General features: G+C 42.1%; 1 protein-coding gene across 2 annotated transcripts in view; it reads left to right on the top strand.

Moving 5' to 3' along the window:
• The window catches only part of ST6GALNAC3 (ST6 N-acetylgalactosaminide alpha-2,6-sialyltransferase 3), a 1,845,830-nt gene that overhangs the window by 1,763,136 nt on the left and 60,775 nt on the right, over nucleotides 1-21,919 (top strand). For both annotated transcript variants that reach the window (XM_069232255.1, XM_069232256.1), the window contains one exon: nucleotides 15,439-15,546. In XM_069232255.1, the coding sequence (XP_069088356.1) occupies nucleotides 15,439-15,546 (108 nt within the window). The remainder of the gene's footprint in view (nucleotides 1-15,438; nucleotides 15,547-21,919) is intronic.

Here is a 21,919-nt window from a genome sequence, read left to right as displayed (position 1 = left end):
CTGAAATATATTTGAATATGGATGTACTATCTTTTGCATTTGGGGGGAGGTTCAGCGTTGAATGCTTTCTTTTGCCCATATTTTAAATGATAACAAACCAATTCCCTATATGGGAGTAGCACAGAAAAGAGATATACGAATCAAATTAATTTACCGGCCAGCAGTACTCCTCATATGGTGGTACACAAGAGCCAACCCAACCCCGAATAGATATCTAATTGCACAGTTTTTGTATATACCCAGACTCAATCAGGGGGCATCAATGCAGACCACCTTATCCGTAAGAAAAAGTCACATGTTAAATAAGAAATGACAAAAAAAGCATTCTCACTTGTGTGTCCAGTTCTTTTCTCCAATGCCCCTTTGCCTCCTGGTTTTATTTTGTACATCTTTTTGCAAATTTACTATTTGAGTCTTGTTCACTGAAGGAGCAGTAAGGAGACATTCCCACTCCAGAGGAACACCTATTGTTTGCTACCCAAGCTCACTTGGTAGCACCCACATGCCATAATGTTGTACCTGTAACAAGTTAGTATGCGTAATAGCAGGTGTTTGGTTTGAATAAAACAAACTAATAAAATGTTTTACTCAACTTTTTGTTCTATTATCAGAATGCCATCCTATGTGTGGACTGAGAATATATGTGTGAGTGAAAGCTTACACTGGTCCCAAATTCCAATTTGGCAAGTGGCGTTGCTGTCCCTTAGTCCATCTGGTATAAGCCATGGCAGCATCACTTCATTCACTTAACTGCTGATACCAGCACACTCTAGTGAAAAGCCAACTTCACTGGATTTACCGCAGAGCACCAACTACACATTTACTTCAGGGTCAAGGCCAACATGAGTATTCACTTCTCTGCACTTGTCAAGACTTATAAAAAAAGCCAGACCAATTGGCTTTGCCAATGCTTATAGTAGCGTGGTCAAGCAAAAGGCTCAGCTTAGCAAGATATGTTGGGTGTTACAGAAAACAAGAAGCACAGTCTAAAAGTCTTTAAGATATAGGCCCTCATTCCGAGCCTGGCGGGCGGCGGAGGCCGCCCGCCAGGCTTCCCCCTCCGAAATACCGCTCCGCGGTCGTAAGACCGCGGAGGGTATTCCGAGTTTTCCCCTGGGCTGGCGGGCGGTCTTCACAAGACCGCCCGCCAGCCCAGGGGAAAACTCCCTTCCCACGATGACGCCGGCTCGTAATAGAGCCGGCGGAGTGGGAAGGTGCGACGGGTGCAGTTGCACCCGTCGCGTATTTCAGTGTCTGCTTTGCAGACACTGAAATACTTTTAGGGGCCCTCTTACGGGGGCCCCTGCCGTGCCCATGCCATAGGCATGGGCACGGCAGGGGCCCCCAGGGGCCCCGCGACTCCCCCTCCCGCCATCCGGTTCCCGGCGGGAGAACCGCCAGGAACTGGATGGCGGGAGGGGGAGTCGGAATCCCCATGCCGGCGCAGCATGCTGCGCCGGCTTGGAGGATTCCTTTGGGGCAGCGGGAAACCGGCGGGAGACCGCCGGTTTCCCTTCTCTGACCGCGGCTGAGCCGCCGCGGTCAGAATGCCCCGCGGGGCACCGCCGGCCTGTCGGCGGTGCCACCGCGTCCCACGGCCCTGGCGGACTTGTTCCGCCAGGGTCGTAATGACCCCCATAGTGTAGTATTCTTATAAAGAGGATTCTATCAAATATAGAAAAGAATGAATAAATAGTCACTAACAGGATAATGGGTCAAAATTAAGCAATGGGTCCCCTTCTTCCATAAAATATGCTTAACTATTTGATTGTAAATTATGCATGGGGGCATTGAAAATGTGTCTATTCTAGGCCCCCAACGGAGTCTATACCTGTAACTCATTCTGTAGAGGATCAGCCAAATAAAAAAACTGACTTTTGGATTTAGGCCTTCATTACGACCCTGGCGGCCTAAAGACTACCAGGGTAGCAGTGGTAGTCTCACAAGTTTGGCTGTTTAACCAAAAGCAAACCACTGATAGTCCACCCGTCCCGCCTTTTTCTGCGGTCCACCGGGCTGGATGTGGGTACCTCCAGCACAGCAGACGCCGTAAAACCGCTCTTAAGACCACAAGCACTGGTGGTCTTTCGGCATCCTCGGCTTTGGCGGGCTTGTAAAAAGACCAACCAAGTCATAATGCCTTAGTGTCTATTGAAGAGCTGAGCTCTTGCAAACAGGAGTTAGAAGGATGTTGTAGTTTTCTCAGCATCCACAGAGCAGGCCACTGGGATTAATGCACTGGGCAAAGAAGCATTCAAGTTCTCACTATTTACTCCCATTGTTTCTCCTGATGATGGCTAAAGGAGAAAAGCGTCCTCATTTGGGCAGTCTTGACATCCTTGCATCGGCTCTCTGGATTTTTACTGATTAGGTGTATGATAAGGAAATACAAATTATCCATTAGAGAGGGGCAGTGCAAAGGGCTGAACCTTTGTCAAATTTTCAGCATTGATTTGGTGGTTAATCTGGCTAGATATTTATTTTGGGGAGATTGGTAAAAGTCATAAAGTTGGAGCTAGTGCTTGAACAGTCCAGCAGACCAGCAGTGCCTGCTGATAGTGTCACCTGGGAGCCCTCAATAAAATAAGGCAATATTTAGACAATGTATTTTACTGGAACTTTCCAGAAGCCAACACCAGTTGCTGCCAACTTGTTTTTCCTCAAATGTCAATGGTGCCTTGAGCAACTGTCTTGACGTCGTTAAGAAGCTTTGCAAGCAGCCTTCCTCTGAAGGCACACTTGGGCTAGTGACATATTCACTCTCATGACAGGATGTCTAATAGTTTCTCCACAGTGCACGCGTGATTTCCAAAGGAATAATGTTCTAAGGCAAAGATGACATGTTACTAGTGATCAGATCACAGTACAGGCCCACCATGTCCTAGAAATGTGCATTCAGTCCTTACAAGAGTCCATTTAAAGACATTTTCATGACAAATGAGATTTTCTACCTAATGTAATTTGTGTCTGTGTTACGAGAGAGAAAACTTTTAAAGTTACTATATTTACTGTAGGTGTTGCAGATCATCACAAGAAGATTGCAACCATGTGTTATTTTATTTAATTTCTACATTCTTTGTTATCAATAGACGTGATGAATTAGCAAAGTTGACTTGCATCATGGCAAAAAGCATTGCTATAGGACCACAACAGACCCATGCTATCCATGTCAGTACATTCAAACTGTAGTGTTGCAGCATGTCTTTTCTTGAGCATCATGCATTTGCATGACTTCCATTTTCTGATCCTTAACAGGTCAACTGCCTCCTTATTTATGGACCTACCCATGACAGATTTGCTCTGTGGTTCATGTCACTTGAGTTGCTACTCAAATCCATGCATACTCCCAGTACCACTCAAGAGTGCAATCCCAAATGTGGCTGTGTGTTTGATGAAATATTTACTCATAGGTTTCCTCAAAACTCAATATGCATGTCTTTTAAATAGCACTACAATACATGGGATTCTGTAGTCCCTGTATAAGTGCCAGTCTCTAATTTCTTTATAATTGGTGACTTGTGATGCACCCAGTCGATTACAAGGGAAAGAAATCATAACTCAACAATAATAAGTTATTACAGTCCAGGTGTGATGTCATAGTGCCTACAGCCAGAGCCAGGAGTTGAGGTGAAGGGCATGTAAGGTCATGGAGCAAAAGTAAAGCACCGATTTTCAGCAATGTTGCTTTTCTTTCTTCTGCTCCATTTTTCTTTAGCTTACAATGACAAGCAGAGATAACAGGTTTAATGTTTGCACTCATTAGATAGAGACAAGCTACAATCTTTCTGCATGTTTCTACACATTCTGAGCTAGTGCAGCCTTAAAAAAACTGGTTTCTAATATCTGTTTGCAACAAATAAAAAGGCTTTTGTTGTGTTTAATTTTGCACTGGGGGTTTTATTTTTATTTTTCATGTTTGCTAACAAGGTCACTCATTCCTATGCACCAAGGTGTTAAGTGAGTTGTGGGAAAGATGATGGTGTGACCATATTTTATATGGCATTAAGGCCCATATTTATACTTCTTTAGCGCCGCGTTTGCGCCGCTTTTTGACGCAAAAACGGCACAAACTTACAAAATACAATTGTATTTTGTAAGTTTTCGCCGTTTTTGTGTCAAAAAGCGGCGCAACCGCGGCGCTAAAAAACTATAAATAAGAGCCTAAGTATGGAATACATGATAAGGATATTGTTCCATAACCTTATAAAGAAACTACTCTGTGACTTACCTTATAATATATGGCAGGGGTGCTTAATCATCTTATATTATAAATGGACTAATGTGTCCAAACTCAACATTATAGGGACGTTGCAGTCCACTGAGGCGTTCTGTGGCCACTGTGAGTCTTGAGTCTGCATATTACTTGCAATGTCCTTTTAAATATATTGCTAGGAGTATATTATCCCTAATATGTGGGTATTTCGGCCCAGGCAAAGGGATGTCAATATGGCCTTGGTCAGGCTTGAGCAGTTAATCCTGTTGCCATTTTTGGCACTTACAGTTTTGTTTTTGTCTTTACAACATCAACACTGCAAGTCCCAAAACAGAAAGAACAAAGAACTGGGTGGACAGGACATAGCCAAGCAGAGACAAATTCATATCAGTGCCTCAATTATGGGATTATTCAATATTGAACGTCCTTCAAAATGTCCTTCAAAATACATAGACATAGACAAGTGATTTTAAAGGTGACCAACAGGTAGATAATTCACTCTGGCTGGTAAAAGAACAGCACTTTTTTGTTTTTTGTTTAGTCCTCATTCTCTTGATCCCATGGTCTGAAACCTCTAACAGAATAAACCCAGATTAGGTTCCTTTTATAAAGAACAGCACTTTGTGGGACAGGTATGTAGTGGCTAGAGAATTCTTCACTACTCAAAGGGCAATCTACCCCTGGGATGAGGGAGTGGAATTGGGACAAAAGCAGCCCTTATACAGCATTAAATTCACCTCCACAAGAGGAGTGAGGTCAAGTGGACATTGACTGGAAAATCCCTTGCTTTTCAAAGTGGCCATCATATGTGAGGAGGGCAGTGTCTGCACCCCGCGGCAACACAGCTCCACCACGGTATGAAGCAGTAAGAGTTGTGTCAGGCAGGTGTTTTCTTGAAAATCTTAAACTGACTAATGGATTCCTCCTTCACACATCTACGGCTTGGTGAAGGGAGGAGATGCCCTGACCCGTAGCAGCTAAGAGGCACAGCACGGTGGGTAGGTGGGTACTAGCTAGGTAACTCTTCACTGCTGAAAGGATATACCCCTCCTATTGATGAGATCATAGTGGGATGAGTATGGCAGTTCTTGTACACTGAAGTGCAAAGAGGAAGTGCCACAGTGCTATCACTGCTCAGCATATTCTGACAACTATCTATGGTAAGGAAATAACATCTCTACAGTGGTCTGTACGAAGATAGCAGTCTCCTTTTTATTGATATGCTGGCTGTTGGTTGAGGCTGTAATAAATACCTCCTACCACATATCTTCATCTGGTGTGGATTCACTTTATTACACTGGCGACGAGGGGGCAGAGAAAGGAACCCAGAGGAAGGGACAGCCTCAACAACAACAAAGAAGGAAGAGCTTGGATTATTTAAGAGAAAAACGGAGATAATTTACAGAGACGTGCTGGGAGAGGATAGAGCGTCTTGCAGCATGTTCTAGTGGAGAAAAGTGTGAAATTGCGGTTGTAGGGGCTTTGTGGAAAGCTGTTTGAGCATTTACTAAGGATCAAAGTGGTCTCTGTATGCTTCACGACGTCAGAAGGTCAGTGAGCAATTGAAAAAGGACTGTAAGCTGTGGGAATTGTTGGCGGCCATCTTGAGTGTGGTGAAAGGAGAAAAACAAGCCAGATTGACTAAAGAAAATAGACTGGATGTTTGGTTGCGGCCATTTTGAGTGAGGAAAACGATCCGAGATTGCTCAAAGAAAAAGCAAGCCCAACTGCCTGAAGAAAACGGACTAAATGTTTAGTGGCGGCCATCTTAGATTAGGAAGAATGAATTTTTTTTTTTAAACTTTTTTTATAGCGCAATTGTTGGAGGACATCGAAGAAGAACATCGACGGTCTATTGGAAGTTGAAACTTAGACGGAGACTGGATAAGGATCACTATATTGGTTTGTGGTCACGGGAATATACATTTCTTTGGAAATTTTATTGCACTTGTGGAATACAAGTATTGGGCTTTGTAAAATGAAGTAAACTGAAAAGGTCGTCTCTGCGGTGACAAACACACCTGAAGACCCGTGTTTGATATAGCGGCATTGTGCTGGGACATACGGTGACTGGGAAACCTTTTGGACTTTAAGTACTTTTAGCAACTAGTAGGGTTTGGAATATATTGTGGGGAAGAAGTGTTTTACACCTCTTGTGAGTATGCAGAATGTTACGGCGCCGCCGTTTTTCTTGTCAGATCCAGGAGAACCGGTTATTAAGTGGAAGAAATGGAAAAAGATTTTTGAGAATTATGCCAGGGTGTGTGGTACGAATTTGAGTGGTGAAAGGAAGCAGGCACTTTTGTTACATTGTTTAGGGGGTGAAGGACAGGAGGTGTTGGAAAATCTACCTCCATTGTCGCAAGCTGATCAGAGGGGGTTGAATGAATATGAAATATGTGCAAGACAACTAGATTTACATTACTTGCTAAAGATTAGTACTATTATGGAAAGGTACCATTTTGGTTTGCGGGAGCAAGGGAAAGAGGAGAGTGTTGAAGAATATATTACGGCGTTACGGAAGTTGGCTTCAAGTTGTAAATTTGGGGCATTGGTAGAAGAAAGGATTAGAGATCAGTTTGTGCTGAGGTGTTGCAGTGATAAAGTGAGGGAAGAACTCTGGCTAAAGGACGAGCCACCGTTGGATGAGGTTGTTAGTATTGCAAAAAGGGTAGAGCATATGTTAAAGTGTGTTGGAGAACTAAGTAAAGCACATAAAGAAGACAAGGTCAGTGTAAAAGCACAAGAAGTGGAGTGTCAAGTCATACAAAAAGATGAGAAGAAAAAAAAGTATGAGGGTGTCCGTGAGAAAGGTGTTGTAATTGAAAATAGCGCAGAAAAAACACAGGGGAATAGGAGGTTTGCAACACCTTTTCAAGGAAATTGCTACAGATGTGGAAGATTTGGACACATGGCTAATGCAAGTGAGTGTCCTGCTAATAGGATTACTTGTAATGTTTGCGAAAAAAGAGGACATTTTGGGAAAAATTGTAGAATGAGGAATAGGAGAGATTCTAGATCAGAAATAAAGGAAGTCAGTTTTCAAGTTAGTGAGAGTGAGGTGGAACATCCCTCTGAATGGGTTTTGGTGGGGGATGTTAGAGTCAAAATGAAATTTGATTCGTGCTCTCACATCACGTTTCTCTCAAAGGATCTTTTTATGAAGAAGTTTCAAGGAAGGAAGAAACTGTTCAAACCTAATATTAAACCTACGGGTTATGGTGGGTTGCCAATTAAGTTATTAGGTTATTTTGATGACTGCATTGAGTATAATGGTAGGTTCACTGATGCTAGGATTTATGTTGCTGAGAGGGGTGATAATTTGTTGAGCTGGAGTCATCAAGCACGTTTGGGTGTCATTCTCAATCCTAATGCACATCCATCTGTTCAGGTACAATCTATTGAGGGTGACGAAAACAAGTTTGTGAGAGCTTTTGGGGAATTGTTCAGTGACACCTTGGGGTGTTTAAAGGGGTACAATCACCATATTAAGTTGAAACAGGGCGCAGTACCAGTTGTGGCAAAAGTTAGACGCATTCCCATTTGTGTCCAAGACGCTGTACAAAAAGAGATAGATAAATTGTTGTCCACTGGTGTTATACAGCCTGTAGAGGCAACGTAGTGGTTAGCTCCCATTGTTGTGGCACGTAAACCAAATAATGAAATCCGTCTATGTGTGGATCTTCGTGCCTTAAATAAAGAAGTGGTGGTTGACAAGTTCCCACTTCCCAATATTGAGGAATTAGTATCATCGTTGTATGGTGCTTGTTATTTTACCACTCTGGATATGGCATCAGCATACCATCAGGTTCCGTTGAGTAAAGAGTGTCAAGAATTAACGGCTTTTATTACGCCAATGGGGGCCTTCAAGTTTTTGCGTATGCCGTTTGGGCTGGTTTCTGCGGCCTCAGTATTCCAGAGGATTATGGAAGATCTTTTTAAAGGCATTTCAGGCGTAAAGTGCTACCAGGACGATGTATTAATATGTGGGAGAGACGTGAGAGAACATGATGAGAGGTTGCATGCTGTGCTTAAAAGGATGCTTGATGCTGGGTTATCTCTTAGGCGAAGCAAATGTAAATTTGGAGTCACTGAACTGGACTATTTGGGTCATCATATTTCACGGCAGGGGGTGAGTCCTAAAAAGGATTTGGTGGACACTATCGAAATGTTAAAAGAACCGTGTACAAAAGATGAGGTTTCTTCATTCTTAGGTATGGCAGAATTTTATAACAAATTTATACGAAATTTTGCAGATAAGACAGTAAATCTAAGGAAGTTCATGTGTAAGAATGCAGAGTTTGTTTGGACGGAAGAGTGTGGTACAGAATTTAAACAAGTAAAAAATGATCTCAGGAATGCACCAAACTTACAAGCTTTTGTACCTGGGAATCCCACTTTCATTGTTACTGATGCGAGTATAAAGGGGCTGGGTGCTCTTCTTTTTCAGATCAGGAAGGGCCAAGAGGTGCTAATAGCTTGTGCTTCAAGATGCTTGAAAGGGGCAGAGATAGGGTATTCTGTTATAGAGAAGGAAGCGTTGGCAATTTTCTGGGCCATAAACAAGTTCAGAAAATTTGTGTGGGGATCTTCTTTCGTAGTCAGGTCTGATCATAAACCCCTGAAAGAAATTTTTGAGAAGAAGGGTTTGGACTCAATTTCCTCAAGGATCAGGAGATGGGTCATTTCCTTACAGGAGTATAACTTCATGTTTGAATACATTCCGGGAAAGACAAATGTAACGGCAGACTGTCTGTCGAGATTGGTGGAGGTGGTAGGGAATGATAAATCTCAGGATGAAAATGATCAATGTGATGCTGAGTGTGGCATAAGAGTTTGTGATGTTACGCTGGGGGCTGTAAAGGAAGATGAATGGAGGGATGAGTTGCAAAAGGATAGTGAATTGTGTTCTGTGATGTCTCTTTTGGAACAGCATAAGTCTCGAAGTCTGGTTAAACCTTGGTCGTTAGTTGCGAATGAGTTAGCCGTTGTTGATGGTATTCTAATGAGGGGCACAAGAATGATTCCCCCATTGAGTTTGAGAGAAGTCATCGTGAACATGGCTCATGAAGGGCATATGGGCATTTCTAAAACCAAAGAGCGCATCCGTCAGGATTTCTAGTGGCCTGGATTAGATTTGATGGTGGAACGTACTGTTAGGGAGTGTACACCTTGTCAAGCTAGTGATAAGGTGCTCAAACCAAGATGTTCACCTATGGTTTGTAGAAGTTTACCAAAAAGTCCATGGGATGAATTAGCTATCGATATTGTGGGGCCATTGCATGGAGAACATCAGACTCCTTACCTGTTGGTGTTGCTGGATTTGTATTCACGATGGGTGGAGGTGAGTTTGGTGAGAGAGATCACTTCTCAATCTGTGATCGTTTTTTTAGAATCTGTGTTCAAACGCGAGAGTTTTCCTAACTCTATTCTTTCTGACAATGGTCCGCAGTTCTGTTCTGCTCAGATGGAGGAGTATTTTGTAAAATGTGGAATTGTACATAAAAAAATTGCGTTATATCATCCAGAGGCGAATGGTGCTTTGGAGAGATTTAACAGGACTTTAAAAGAGAGTATACAATTAGCAAAGGTAAACTGTTTAGATTGGAGAAAAGAACTGCAGGGTCGTATAACAGCTTACAGGTACACTCCTCATGCATCAACGGGGAAGACTCCTTTTGAACTGCTCAGGGGAAGGTCTCCAAATACTTGTTTGTGTCCTGGCTGGATGGTTGCTGGGAAGGGTTTGAAAAACAATGGTATTGGGGAATGGAGAGACAAAGAAGTGTCTCTGCAAAGCAAAAGGAAGATTTATGTTGATAAAAGGAATAATGCGAAAGTTACAAATTTTGAGGTTGGAGATAAAGTAAAGGTCAAAGCTCCTGTTGGGTGTCAAAATTGGTCAAAATATACCTCTCCAAAAACTATCATTAAGCTGTTTAAAAATGCTGTCAAGACGGATGATGGTCGCATCTGGAATCATAGTCGTGTAGCACATTTTGGGGGGTGTGGTGTGGCCGACAGGAGAGATGATACTTCTTATAGTTTTCCCTCTGACATTGATTTAAGGTCTGATCATACTCGTAGGAGTGTTAGAACACGCAGGTTTCCTTTACATTTGCGTGATTTTGTGTAGTTCTTTCTACCCTCTTTTTCTTTCTGTTCAAATGTGTTTTTGTTCTCATGTTACTTCTGTTCTAATGTAAAGAGGAAGAAGTGTAATGATGTAACATGGCTCCATGCCAGAACACTGGGCATGGAACCAGCTTGTCCTGAGGTTCTGTGATGCAGGGTTCTCTAGATGACAGTTGATATGCTGGCTGTTGGTTGAGGCTCTAATAAATACCTCCTACCACATATCTTCATCTGGTGTGGATTCACTTTATTACACCCCTCCTATTGATGAGATCATAGTGGGATGAGTATGGCAGTTCTTGTACACTGAAGTGAAAAGAGTAAGTGCCACAGTGCTATCACTGCTCAGCATATTCTGACAACTATCTATGGTAAGGAAATAACATCTCTACAGTTGTCTGTACGAAGATAGCAGTCTCCTTTTTATACCTATACTATTTTACTCCCTGTTAGTGAGTTCAAGGAGCTTCCGCTTTTGGCAAATGTGTCCCTTTAAAGTATAAAAGGATCATGATTAAAATAGTTTTTCCTGACAAATAGATGTTAATAGATGTTAATATAAGCTCAGTTGTTCTTGTATTTAGTTTTCTGGGTGAATTATTTCAAGGTAGCTCATTAATGCTTTCTTTGATTCTTCTACTTATTAGCATTTTAATAAAAAGCAAACCTAACTTTGCATCTCTAAACATAGGTCCTTCAACATGTGCTGTTCCATTTTCCTGTGATGCTGCTTTGGTTTTCTTCCTATTATTTTAAAAGGCTCTTCATTTTTATTTACTATCCTTTGAGACCTTCCTAGTACTTTTTACAGACCTTGTGCCTTACAATTTTCCTTCCATTTCCTTAATTTGATCTGTTTCATTTTATTCCATGTTGTTCCACTTGTTATACATGTTCACACCTTTGCTAGGTCGCGTCATTTGTGCTTCCTTTTTCATGTACTATTACCTGGGTCTTTATAGTATATGCTGTAACCTTTGAGGTTCCCTGGTTTTATACTGAATGGCATATTTACAAGGATCTTGTGCTACCCCTACATCATTTTGTTTGATGCAGTGGTGAAGCATTCAGTGCTCTATACTTAAAAAGTGATGCATTTCGCTTAATCTGTCACTGTTCTCTGCCCTGCATCTTATTTGACCAGCGCTACTACCAGCTGCGTCAGGTTACATTAATCATATGCAAGGTGGGCGTTCCCTCTTAAAATCCCAGTCAGAACTGACGCATCCTTATTTACAAGTTTTTCAGAAAGTGATGCATTATTGGCAAATGTCCAAAATGTGTAACAATTCCAATGCCTGCTTAACCAAGGCATAAAAATGATGCAGTATCTTTTCAATATAAATCTGACCAGCTGAGCTCACTTTACATACTGGATTATGTCTGTATTTCATCTCTCCTCTGCTAGTAGTGGGTTTGTGGATGTGCCAATCATGTTATAGGCCCCTTGACCAAGCTGGGACCATAGCACCTATGATTTCATCGTCCACTGCAGCAAGGCTATGTGACGTTGTATATTGTTTGCAATGCACAGGCGAGGATTGTCAATTCTCCATGAAGGAAGGCATCCCCAAGTCCAGGTCTGCATACTCCAAAAGGACGACAGGTAAGTACACACATAAGGTAGGTAACACATGTACACTTCTTATTCCAACACATATTTGTATTCACTTACATTACACTGTCACTCACTATGTCACACATACTCAGGTTTCTACATACACATACCTAGACTATGCCCACTGTAATGTAAAACATAAATATACTGCATGCATACCTTCTTTCATCCAGGACCACCATTTTTCAGTCTTTTACATTGATCCTAAAACATTAGGCTACTTGCGTCAATTAACACTGAGCAGTGCCTCTAAATCTTGACATATCGCTAAAGTTGCGTCAGTTGTGAGGCCAACTTCAGTGATGCATCACTTTTGGGGAAGAACAATTATGACAAAGGTCCCATTGATGTGTCAGAATTTCTGATGCCTTGTGCCGTGGTGCAACCATATTGTAAATATGGTGCATCCATGACATTGTAACTGATTTCTGTGCATCGTAAATGATTTTGACACATCGCTTTCGCAACACAGTGATGCATCATTTCTTGTAAATATGGCTCTGATTGGCATATTTACAAGGAACTTGCTCTGCTGCTGCGTTACTTTTTTTTGATGTAGCAGCAGCTCATACAGTGCTCCATATCTACAAAGTGATGCATTAGGCATAATGGGTCACTTTTTACTATCCTGCGTTGTATTTGACCTGTACTACAACCGGCTGCATCAGGTTACATTAATGAAATGGAAGGTAGGTACTCCCTCTTAAAATCCCATTCAGAACAGAATCTATGTTTGTAAATTTTTCGGCAAGTGATGCATTGTTGGCAAATGTCCAAAATGCGTCACAATTACTATGCCTGCTTAACCCAGACATTAAAAAATGCAGTGGCTTTTCAATAGGATTCGGACCAGCTGAACTCACTTTACACACTGGAATATGTCTGTATTTCACTTTACCTCTACCAGTAGTGGGTCTACACATGTGTCAAGCATGTTATAGGAAACCAAGCTGGGGCCATGGCACCTATGATGTCATCATCTACTGTTGCATGGCTATGTGATGTTGTGTATGGTTTGCAAGGTACGGGCCCTGAATGTCACTTCCCCATGGAGGAAGGGGTCCTCAAGTCCTGGACTGTATACTCTAGAAGGACAACGGGCAAGTACATACTTAAGGTAGGTAATACATTTACTGCTGCATCACATTCAAACACATGCTTGTATTCACTTACATTACATTATAACTCACTATGTCACACATACTCAGGTCTCTACATACATATACGTAGACTGTGCCTTCTGTATGACGACACATAGACATACTGCATGCATACCCTCTTAAATCCAGGACCAATGTAAAATTGTAGATGGTGATATTCCACCATTTTACAGTCTTTTACATTGGTCCTAAAACATTAGGCTACTTGTGTAAATTAAAACTGACACAGCACCTTTAAATTTGGTGCATCACTGTAGTTGCATCAGTTATGAGGCCAGCTTCAGCAATGTGACACTTTTTGGGGGTGGATTCATTAAGGCAATGTTCCCACAGTTGCCGTCAGAATTTCTCATGCCCCTTAGGTCCTTGCGACATGGTGCTCTGTCTAGTAAATACAACGCATCCATGGCATCGTAATGGATTCCTGCATACTGTAAATAATATGGCCCTGAGTTTAGAATTATGTATTTATTGGCTTACTCATAGAACACTTACGTTTATGCTTAACATCACTTCAGCGCCCAAACGTAATTTCAGAAAATTATGTATAAATGCATTACCATAGTTACCATCATCATCCTTTATTGTTATTAGTATTATTATATTTTGTCTTAAATCTGACTATTTCATGCAGAAGATATGTTATGGCAGAAGATGCATTTTTTAAGGTGTAGGCTTGATAAATACTCATCCACTGCGTGTAGAGCACTATGAAGTAAAGGGCCACTAGTGTGATGTGCAGCACCATAGGAACTCCCAGATTACCTAATCTGCTAAAATTCAGATGGAGCCCAAAGACCTGTTTATCTACAAACTAGACTAGATAGGAGTAAATTCTATTAATCAGATGTTTTTTGATAGTGGCAAGAGACTCTGCATTTTTTGTGCTTTACGAATTCTATAATAATAATAATAATAATAATAATAATGAAAATATGAAGAAGAAGAAAAAGAGGAAATAGAGGAAAATAATAATAATACTAATAATAGCAATAATAGCAATAAGCAGAAGAAGAAAAATATGAAGAAGAAGAAGAATTTCAATAATATGAGTGCAGTCCCACCGTGGAGAAAAGAGACAAAATACTGATTGTTTTGCACACACCACAGTTGTGTCTTTCCTTGACCAAATTGCTAAAATACATAGGAAGTGCTGCTCACAGATTATCGATATCCTTGTCTTCCACTGCTGTCCCAACATTATCCTACCTGCACAAACAACCCTGAAGCCGGGAGGGCCAACCTGAAATTAAGATTATGAAGGCATTGTCTTGTCTCTGGTAGTGCATCACCCACCGACTCATCTACGGGGAGACTTCTAACCCTGAGAAAATAAGTTTGCCTCCAGTAACCGTTAGCATCTTTCAGTTTATGTAGCTCCGGCACTTCACACCACTGATGAAACGAGCTACTTTGTGTAAACTTGTTATATTTGCATGTGCTTTCTTGGCTCTGTGTAATACCTCTCCATGCTTTGAGATCTGGTTTGTGTCTTGTATTGGCATTTGTATAGTTCTCCATACTCTGCAAAAGGGCCCAAATTATGTTTTTAGACCGCAGCGTGATACACCATGAGGAATTGCATGGTTCGCGAAGGATTGTATCTGTTATGTTTCTATATGGGAAGCCTTTTGATGACACTCATGAGTGACTGGAGAGGCACTTTAATCTTGGGATGCAGCGTCTAGCAGTGTGAAAGGTGTGCAAAAATAATTGTAATTAGTTGATAGTTATAATTCACTCTGCAGATTCTGTGTTATTTTCCCTGACTTCTCTTACACTAGAGCTGGGGATCTGCCTGCATTGTCTGTCCTTTAGTTTGCCCAAATGGGTAGGGTCAGCGGAACTAAAACATATAGACAGATACACAGCACAATTCTAGCCCGAGGGTCATTGAGTGCTATGCTCATGTACGCCAGGTGTAGGGATCAGAGAAGGCCTAGTAACCCATACAGCAGCATTAAGAAGACAAACATGCTGCTTAATCAATAAAGAGATATCAAACGGTCGTCAAAAACAGAATTTGGTGCCATGAACACAATGAGAAGTTGGGTACCTTTCTAAAAGCAAGGATACCTCATACTTCTGAATAAATACTCTTAATATTCCTCCTGATTGATTAATTAAGTATGCCAGAGCGCTGTTCGCATGTGACAAATTCTCTCATGAGTTATTCAAGGTCGAGGTATTTTTCTAAAGTCTGGCGAATTGTTTTAAAGCCTCTTTTCTTCATTAACCAGTGCAATTTTTTTGATAAAGTGTTTTCAGTCTCTCGCTGAAACTTATTTCTGCATGTCTGTGTGTTGTTACAGGGTCCAGTCAGGAACATATCTCAGCACTGGATGGTTCACGCTAATCCTAGCAATGAAGGCCTGCAACAACATCCACGTCTTCGGGATGATAAATGACACTTACTGCAAGTAGGATCACAGAAAATTATTTTCATGCATCTACAATTCGGATGTCTTGTCAAAATTTCACAATTAATTTTAATACCATAAATCCATGAAATTGATTGAGCGGCTTTCGCCCATTATTCTCCATTGACTTGACACGATATTTTCAGTGCATTTAGTTAAAATATTACTTCTGGAGTCAACTGAAGGACACTTAAAAAGTTGGAAAACAAGCAACATCAGAAGCTAGTTTTAATTTGAAAAAAATGAGGTGTTTGTATCTCTGAAATGTGCTATAATGTCTGGCACTTTTCCAAAGATTAGACTTTCTATGATGTGTGTGATTAGTAATAGTTTGACAGATTTTTCTATTTATTACCGAAGTTCTTTTTAAGTACTGAGATCAGATTCTCTGTAGAATTAGATCAACGAGATTTCGTCAAGAATTCAGAGCACTATCAAGGTCAAAATAAAAGGCCGCTCACTCACCTGTAATTGTCGCACCTCATATACAGATCCTGTCTCCACAAACAGGACCTGAATGATGTGATGTTGAGGGCAGGGCAGCCAATGCAAGTCACTGCGCATCTTGGCCCTACTTCTATACCGAACTGTTGGACTCATGCCCACACATTACTTTCTTATGCATTTCCTCTTAAATGTGGTTAGGGGGACTTAAGAATGTTTTTTGACATAAGCAATATTCATATTCGCCTCTCACATCGGCCCTGAAGAGCAATTTAGGAACAAGCCTAAAAGAGCTGGTTCTCCAGTTGCCACATACAAGGTATCCACCCTAATAGATGTGTTGGAATGAAACAACGTGCACCGCTGTACAAGTAAAGCAGGCACATTATTCTATATGCCCTACGTACTTAAAAAAAAGAAAAACCTATCATCGAACGTTTCTCCTATTGTGCTTGATTTTTGTAGCTTGTGAGCAGGGGAGTGCATGGATGCTCAATAGGCATGAAGATAATTCAGTGGGCTGAACTTTTGGCTATGACAACTGCAGTGTCCAAACACCTTAATCTCCGCAAGGCTTCTGAGACTTCCATCTTCCACAGGCCAGTAAAATAATGCTATTTACAGTGCTTAGAAATAGCAAAAGTGAGTTTTGGAGCACTATATAAACAACATAAAAATAACAGTAATAATAATAATTATTATTATTCTCCAACCTTTTAAGAAGAGGCTAAAGGAACTCCAAAATGTATAAAAAATGTTTCCTAGAGACACTCACACCGCTTGAGGAGTACAGAGATAGGGGCTTATTACGGGTTTGGCCGGATGCCTCATCCCCCGCTGTATTACAATGTTGTCACCGGGAGGACCGGCGGGAATATCGTATTGCAACATTCCTGCCAGGCTGACTGGTATTGGCCTTGGCAAGGGAACCAATACCGTAGCACAACAGCACTCTCAGAATGTGCACTTGTGGGCAGTGTGCATTCCGAGGGTGCTGGACAGAGGGGACCCTGCACTGATCAAGCCATGGGCATGGACAGTGCAGGTGGTCCCCTGCACTGTGTTTCCACCAGCCTTACCCACCATGAAAAGGCTGGCAGAAACTTGACTTGTGATCAATGCAGTGACACTGAACTCAGCACCGCCATGGCTGACCCTGACTCTGATCACCATCAGCCTGTCAAGAACCATGTTCCTGGTGGGCACAGCAGTCCTGTGGCGGCCCAATTGGCATGATTGTAATGTGGCAGTCGGACCACCTGCAGTGCGGGGGGCCTAACACCACCACGAGTCTGCCGGCCCTTGGACCACCAGACTTGTAATGAGGCCCATAGAATCATAATTTGCCCCTGCCTGCTACAAGGACTCCATCACCAATTTTAGTTCTCCTAGCGCATGCTTACAGCATGCAGAAGGTACGCAAAATGGAAGCTTTTTGGGTGTGTTTGGTCTTGATAAAATCTAGGTACCAGTAATCCTCAACAATGTTTATGAACATGTCTGACTATTTTTTTATTTGTATTTATTCATTTTCAACCTTTTTACAATATCAACAGAAAAGGTGAGCAACCCAGTGTATTAGTGCTATATCATGGTCAAATACCAGTAGAGTTAGCAAACAATATAGAGTCTTTACAGCATAATCAATATATGCATGATAAAAGTTGCAAGAGTCACATTGTATTTCTCTCTCCAGCTGTGTAATGCATTACCTTATAAAATGAAGCTGAAATGATCACAAGCATGTACGGTTCGCAGCTGTCTGCCTCCATCAAGCGACACCATCACCATTTATCTCCGGGTTCAGTTGAGTCACTATGATCGGAACTGGCTCCAAAATTCATATGGGTGGGACGTCGGCAGTAGCGTGTCCGCATATAACACAGATCATTCCTCACATAGAGTCATATCTTGTAGCCAGTCATCAAACTTTGCGCAGGGCTGCCACCCAGTCTCCTCACCACTTGCCTTTTGCCCGGCAGGGCGGCCAAGGCAATACGTTTCCGGTACACTTTCGGGATCTCCCTGACATATCCCAAAAGCAGCATCACTGGTTGAGCTGGCAGGTATGGTCAGTCATTTCCGACAAGGCCAACCCAATCTTAGACCAGAATGCAGCTATCGCATCGCATGTCCACATAAGTGCATGAAAGTTGCCTCTGGCGCACCACAGCGGGTACATTTGGTGTCAACTTCCGGAGCATATCGGGGAAGGTCCATCGGAGTGACGTACACTAAGTGCAAATATCTGTAGTGTAACAGTATGCATCTACCACTGGAAGACACCTCCTTAGTTTTTTGGCAACAAAAACTCCATTGCTCGTCTGTTATATCATGCCCCAGGTCACTCTCCCATGCCCTATGTGCCCTATGGAGGGCAGGAGTCCAGTAATCCATTGCCACTGAATATAAACGGGATATGAGATTAGTGGACTGCGAGTTAGTTAGAAGTAGGGTCAAAATTGACCATTCAAAAGGTTCCTCCGGAAATGTGGGAAACAACCATTTGGCCTCCTACCTCAGTTTAGCATATGTGAGCACATCACTCACAGTAGTCTGGAAGTCACCCAGGTAGTCCTGATATGCTATTGCGATTTGCTATCCTTAAATAAGTCACCCAGTAGAAGGAGGCGCTTCTCTGTAACGATTGTAAAACCTCAGGAGCACTGTAGCCTATCATAATGGCCAATGCGGATGTGTTCGGAGTAAATTACGGAAACTTTGCATGAAGTGGATAGTCTGTTCTATGCCCAGCCAGTGCAGTGTACAGTATAAATTTCCCGGGTAGGCCTAGGGAGCTCAGTAAACTGCAACGCCATGAGAAGGGTTGGGCTCAGCATGTCTGACTAGTGGTTGATCACTCACCCACTTCTTGTAGAACAACATCCTCCCTAACTGAGATGGATGTCAAAATAAATAGTCTCAATGCCAATGTTTCTGCTCATTATTAAACAGTCATTCAGTCACCAAGTACAGACATGAAATTCATGACCTTTTCTCTGATAACAGTCTCAAACCGCTGTCTATAGATCTTGTTTTGTGAGTACTCTGCCCCAATGCTAAATGATTTAGTTCCAGATGGGTGAAACTGTCTGCCACAAAATCAAACAGAAGTTGAGAGGGAGAGAGATGCACTTAGACATTGTTTCTTCTTTCAGTGCATTTTCCAGTGAGGTGGATGTTCTGAAGTTAGAGTGGAAGATTAATTTTTCGTTTTTCTGAAACAAAGTTTAAAATTCAGATTTTGTACTAGATAAAACAACAATGCTGAGCCTCTGCTGCGTAGGAAGCTCTCTACCAGCATATCAGGGCCATGCATTTTTACACAGCCTGGGAGCAGTCCTAGGCAAGGAAATCCAGTGACAGTCATAGTGCTGGGCACCCAAAACTGTAAACTTGCGGCTCGATGTCCGGTGGACCTCCAGGTCAAGGGTTTCCACCAGTACAACACTTTGAGGCTCTGCCATTAGAAACGCAGTGGTCACCCCAACTTTGAATGCTGATGAAAACTGCAAGTTTAGAAGGGCAGAGGCTCCACAAATGTATAGTGAAGCTCAGGCTCTGCCACACTATAAACAAGGCCAGAATTGTCTACATTTCAACAAACAAATTAACCTATATAAAGCAATAATAATGAGAATAGACCATTAACTAACAGATTAGGCACTGTAATTGTATGGTTTCTTAATCATTTGAGTAGGGCTGAGGCTGCCTATGTCACTAATGATTTTTTGGGTGTTGTTAGACCTGGCAACCTTGATGTAGTTTCCCCCAACTTTTAGCCCTCTGACTTCCTGTTTTGCTGACCTTGTTTTTGCTGGCTTTAGGACTGTAGGCACTTAACTGCTGCTGACCAATGCTAAAATGTGTGTGCTGTTTGCCTAGAACATGATAACATTGGTTTGTCAACCATTAGCATATTCAATCTACTTATAGGTCCCCATAAAGTGTATTACCTGTGCCTTGGGCCTGTAAATAAATGCTACTTGGGGTTTGCAGCACTGATTGTGCCACCCACTGCAGTAGACGGCCAAGCATGGAACAGGTCTGCCACTGTAGAGTCTGTATGTGCAGTTGTAAACTGCCATGTTGATCTGGCAAGTTAACCCCCTTGCCAGGTCAAACATTTCTGTTTAATGCATTTAGGTCATTCCTATGGTAGCCCCTGAACAGCTCCAAGGGCAGGGTGCACTGTATTGAAAAAATCTGGACATGTCATTTTAAGATGTACATGTCTACATAGTGAAAAACTCTTAACTGTGTTTTTCACTACTGTAAGGCCTATCTCTCCCATCTTTTAACATTTGGATTACCTTAATACATGTTTTAAGTATTATTTCTAATTGAGAAGAGATGGGGACCCCAAGACTGGTGTCTCTAGAGTCACAATTTAAAATCACAACCTATGGTAAAATCAGATTTTAAAATGTAATTCAGAAAATTCCACTTTTAGAATGTTTGCATTTTCTTACTTTAAATCATCTAGGGCCACATGTACGAACACATTTTCCCATTGACACAGAATGGGAAAAACCCTTTGCTACATCTGGCCCCTAGTGCCTTCTGCCTATCTCTTAATTCACATCTAGGTGGGTGACAGCTGGACTCTTGTGCATTCCCTCCAGACAACCACTCACAAATGGATCTTAGATGTGACCATTTGCATGTTGCTGGGCCATTTGGGGCAGGGTGGGAGGGAGGAGCTGACACACCTGAATAGGATATGTCCTGAGCCCACACAAACGGCGGCATGACCCTCTGTAGTGTGTCTGAAGCCAGGGACTTTGTGTACTTCAAAGGCCTCTCTTTGAAATCTCCCCCACTTCCTGCCCTGCCAACTGGTGCCAATCCAATGTTAGGCCCTTAGAAGTGGGCTTACTAGATTTTTTCTGCAGGAATCCACACATCACTGTTGTTGCGGAGGTCAGAACTGGTGCATCCCTTTGACAATGAATCACCGCCGCAAGAGACATTGCATCGACGACTGCGCTGTTCGATGGCAATGCATCATCTGCACCTAAGGAGTTTGACATCAATGCACCGGCTCAGATCTGATGCGTCAGCTACACCACCAGGATCAATGGCAACACATCTACACCACTGCTCCTTGCATCCCTCCTTGATGTCTCCGCAATCCCAAACCAAGGTCTGATTTCAGTGGGACAATGTTGGCCCCTGTATCCAACCTGCGCTCTATCGCAGTCTGGCTAACTTTACAGATTTCACCCGGTCTTTTATGACCAGATAGCCCCAGTTGGCGCTTTATGTTTCTAAGCACTACAATTTAATTTATCCTTTAGAAATTCTATCTTGACTGCTACTCATTGGATTTTTGTCGTTTTGGTCTTGTTTTGTTCATTAAATTAAGCTCTATTTTTCTAAGTTGGTGTGGACTATTTTTGTGTGGCGTTTTCACTGCTTTACTGTTTTAACTTTTGCACAAAAATTTTACTCATTGCCTCCTAAGTTAAGCCTGCCTGCTCTGTGCCAAACTTCCATAGAGTGAGCACACGTTAATTAATGGTGAGTTAGCTGACTCACCCTTATTATGATTGCGGTCCATACTTGGACAGGGTGTATAACTTTGCCAACTAGAGGCCCAATTTCTAATACTGGTGATCAGCAGTGAGGATAGGACTTGTGTTTTTGCAGTGCGTTACTGTAACTTGGTGACCAATTCGATTCAATTGTCTCTGATCCTCATTGGCATTTTTCCCCTAAACTCTTTGATTGGCATTTTGATCTGCACCTGCAAAAATGGACTGTGAGCTGCCCAAGATGGAGAGTTCCACTCAAAGATTTCTGCAAGGGGTTTGTGCAGAGGTGGAGCTGCAAAATGTGTTGAGTGCCTGGTTAGAAGATTGGGATGCACCTTTGACCCCAGGAGAGAAGGATGAGGTGAAAGTGGATGATGTGGAGTTGGAGCAAG

Source organism: Pleurodeles waltl, chromosome 4_2 (assembly GCF_031143425.1).
Source record: "Pleurodeles waltl isolate 20211129_DDA chromosome 4_2, aPleWal1.hap1.20221129, whole genome shotgun sequence".
NCBI lineage: Eukaryota > Metazoa > Chordata > Amphibia > Caudata > Salamandridae > Pleurodeles > Pleurodeles waltl.
This window is presented reverse-complemented; position numbering and strand designations above follow the sequence as displayed.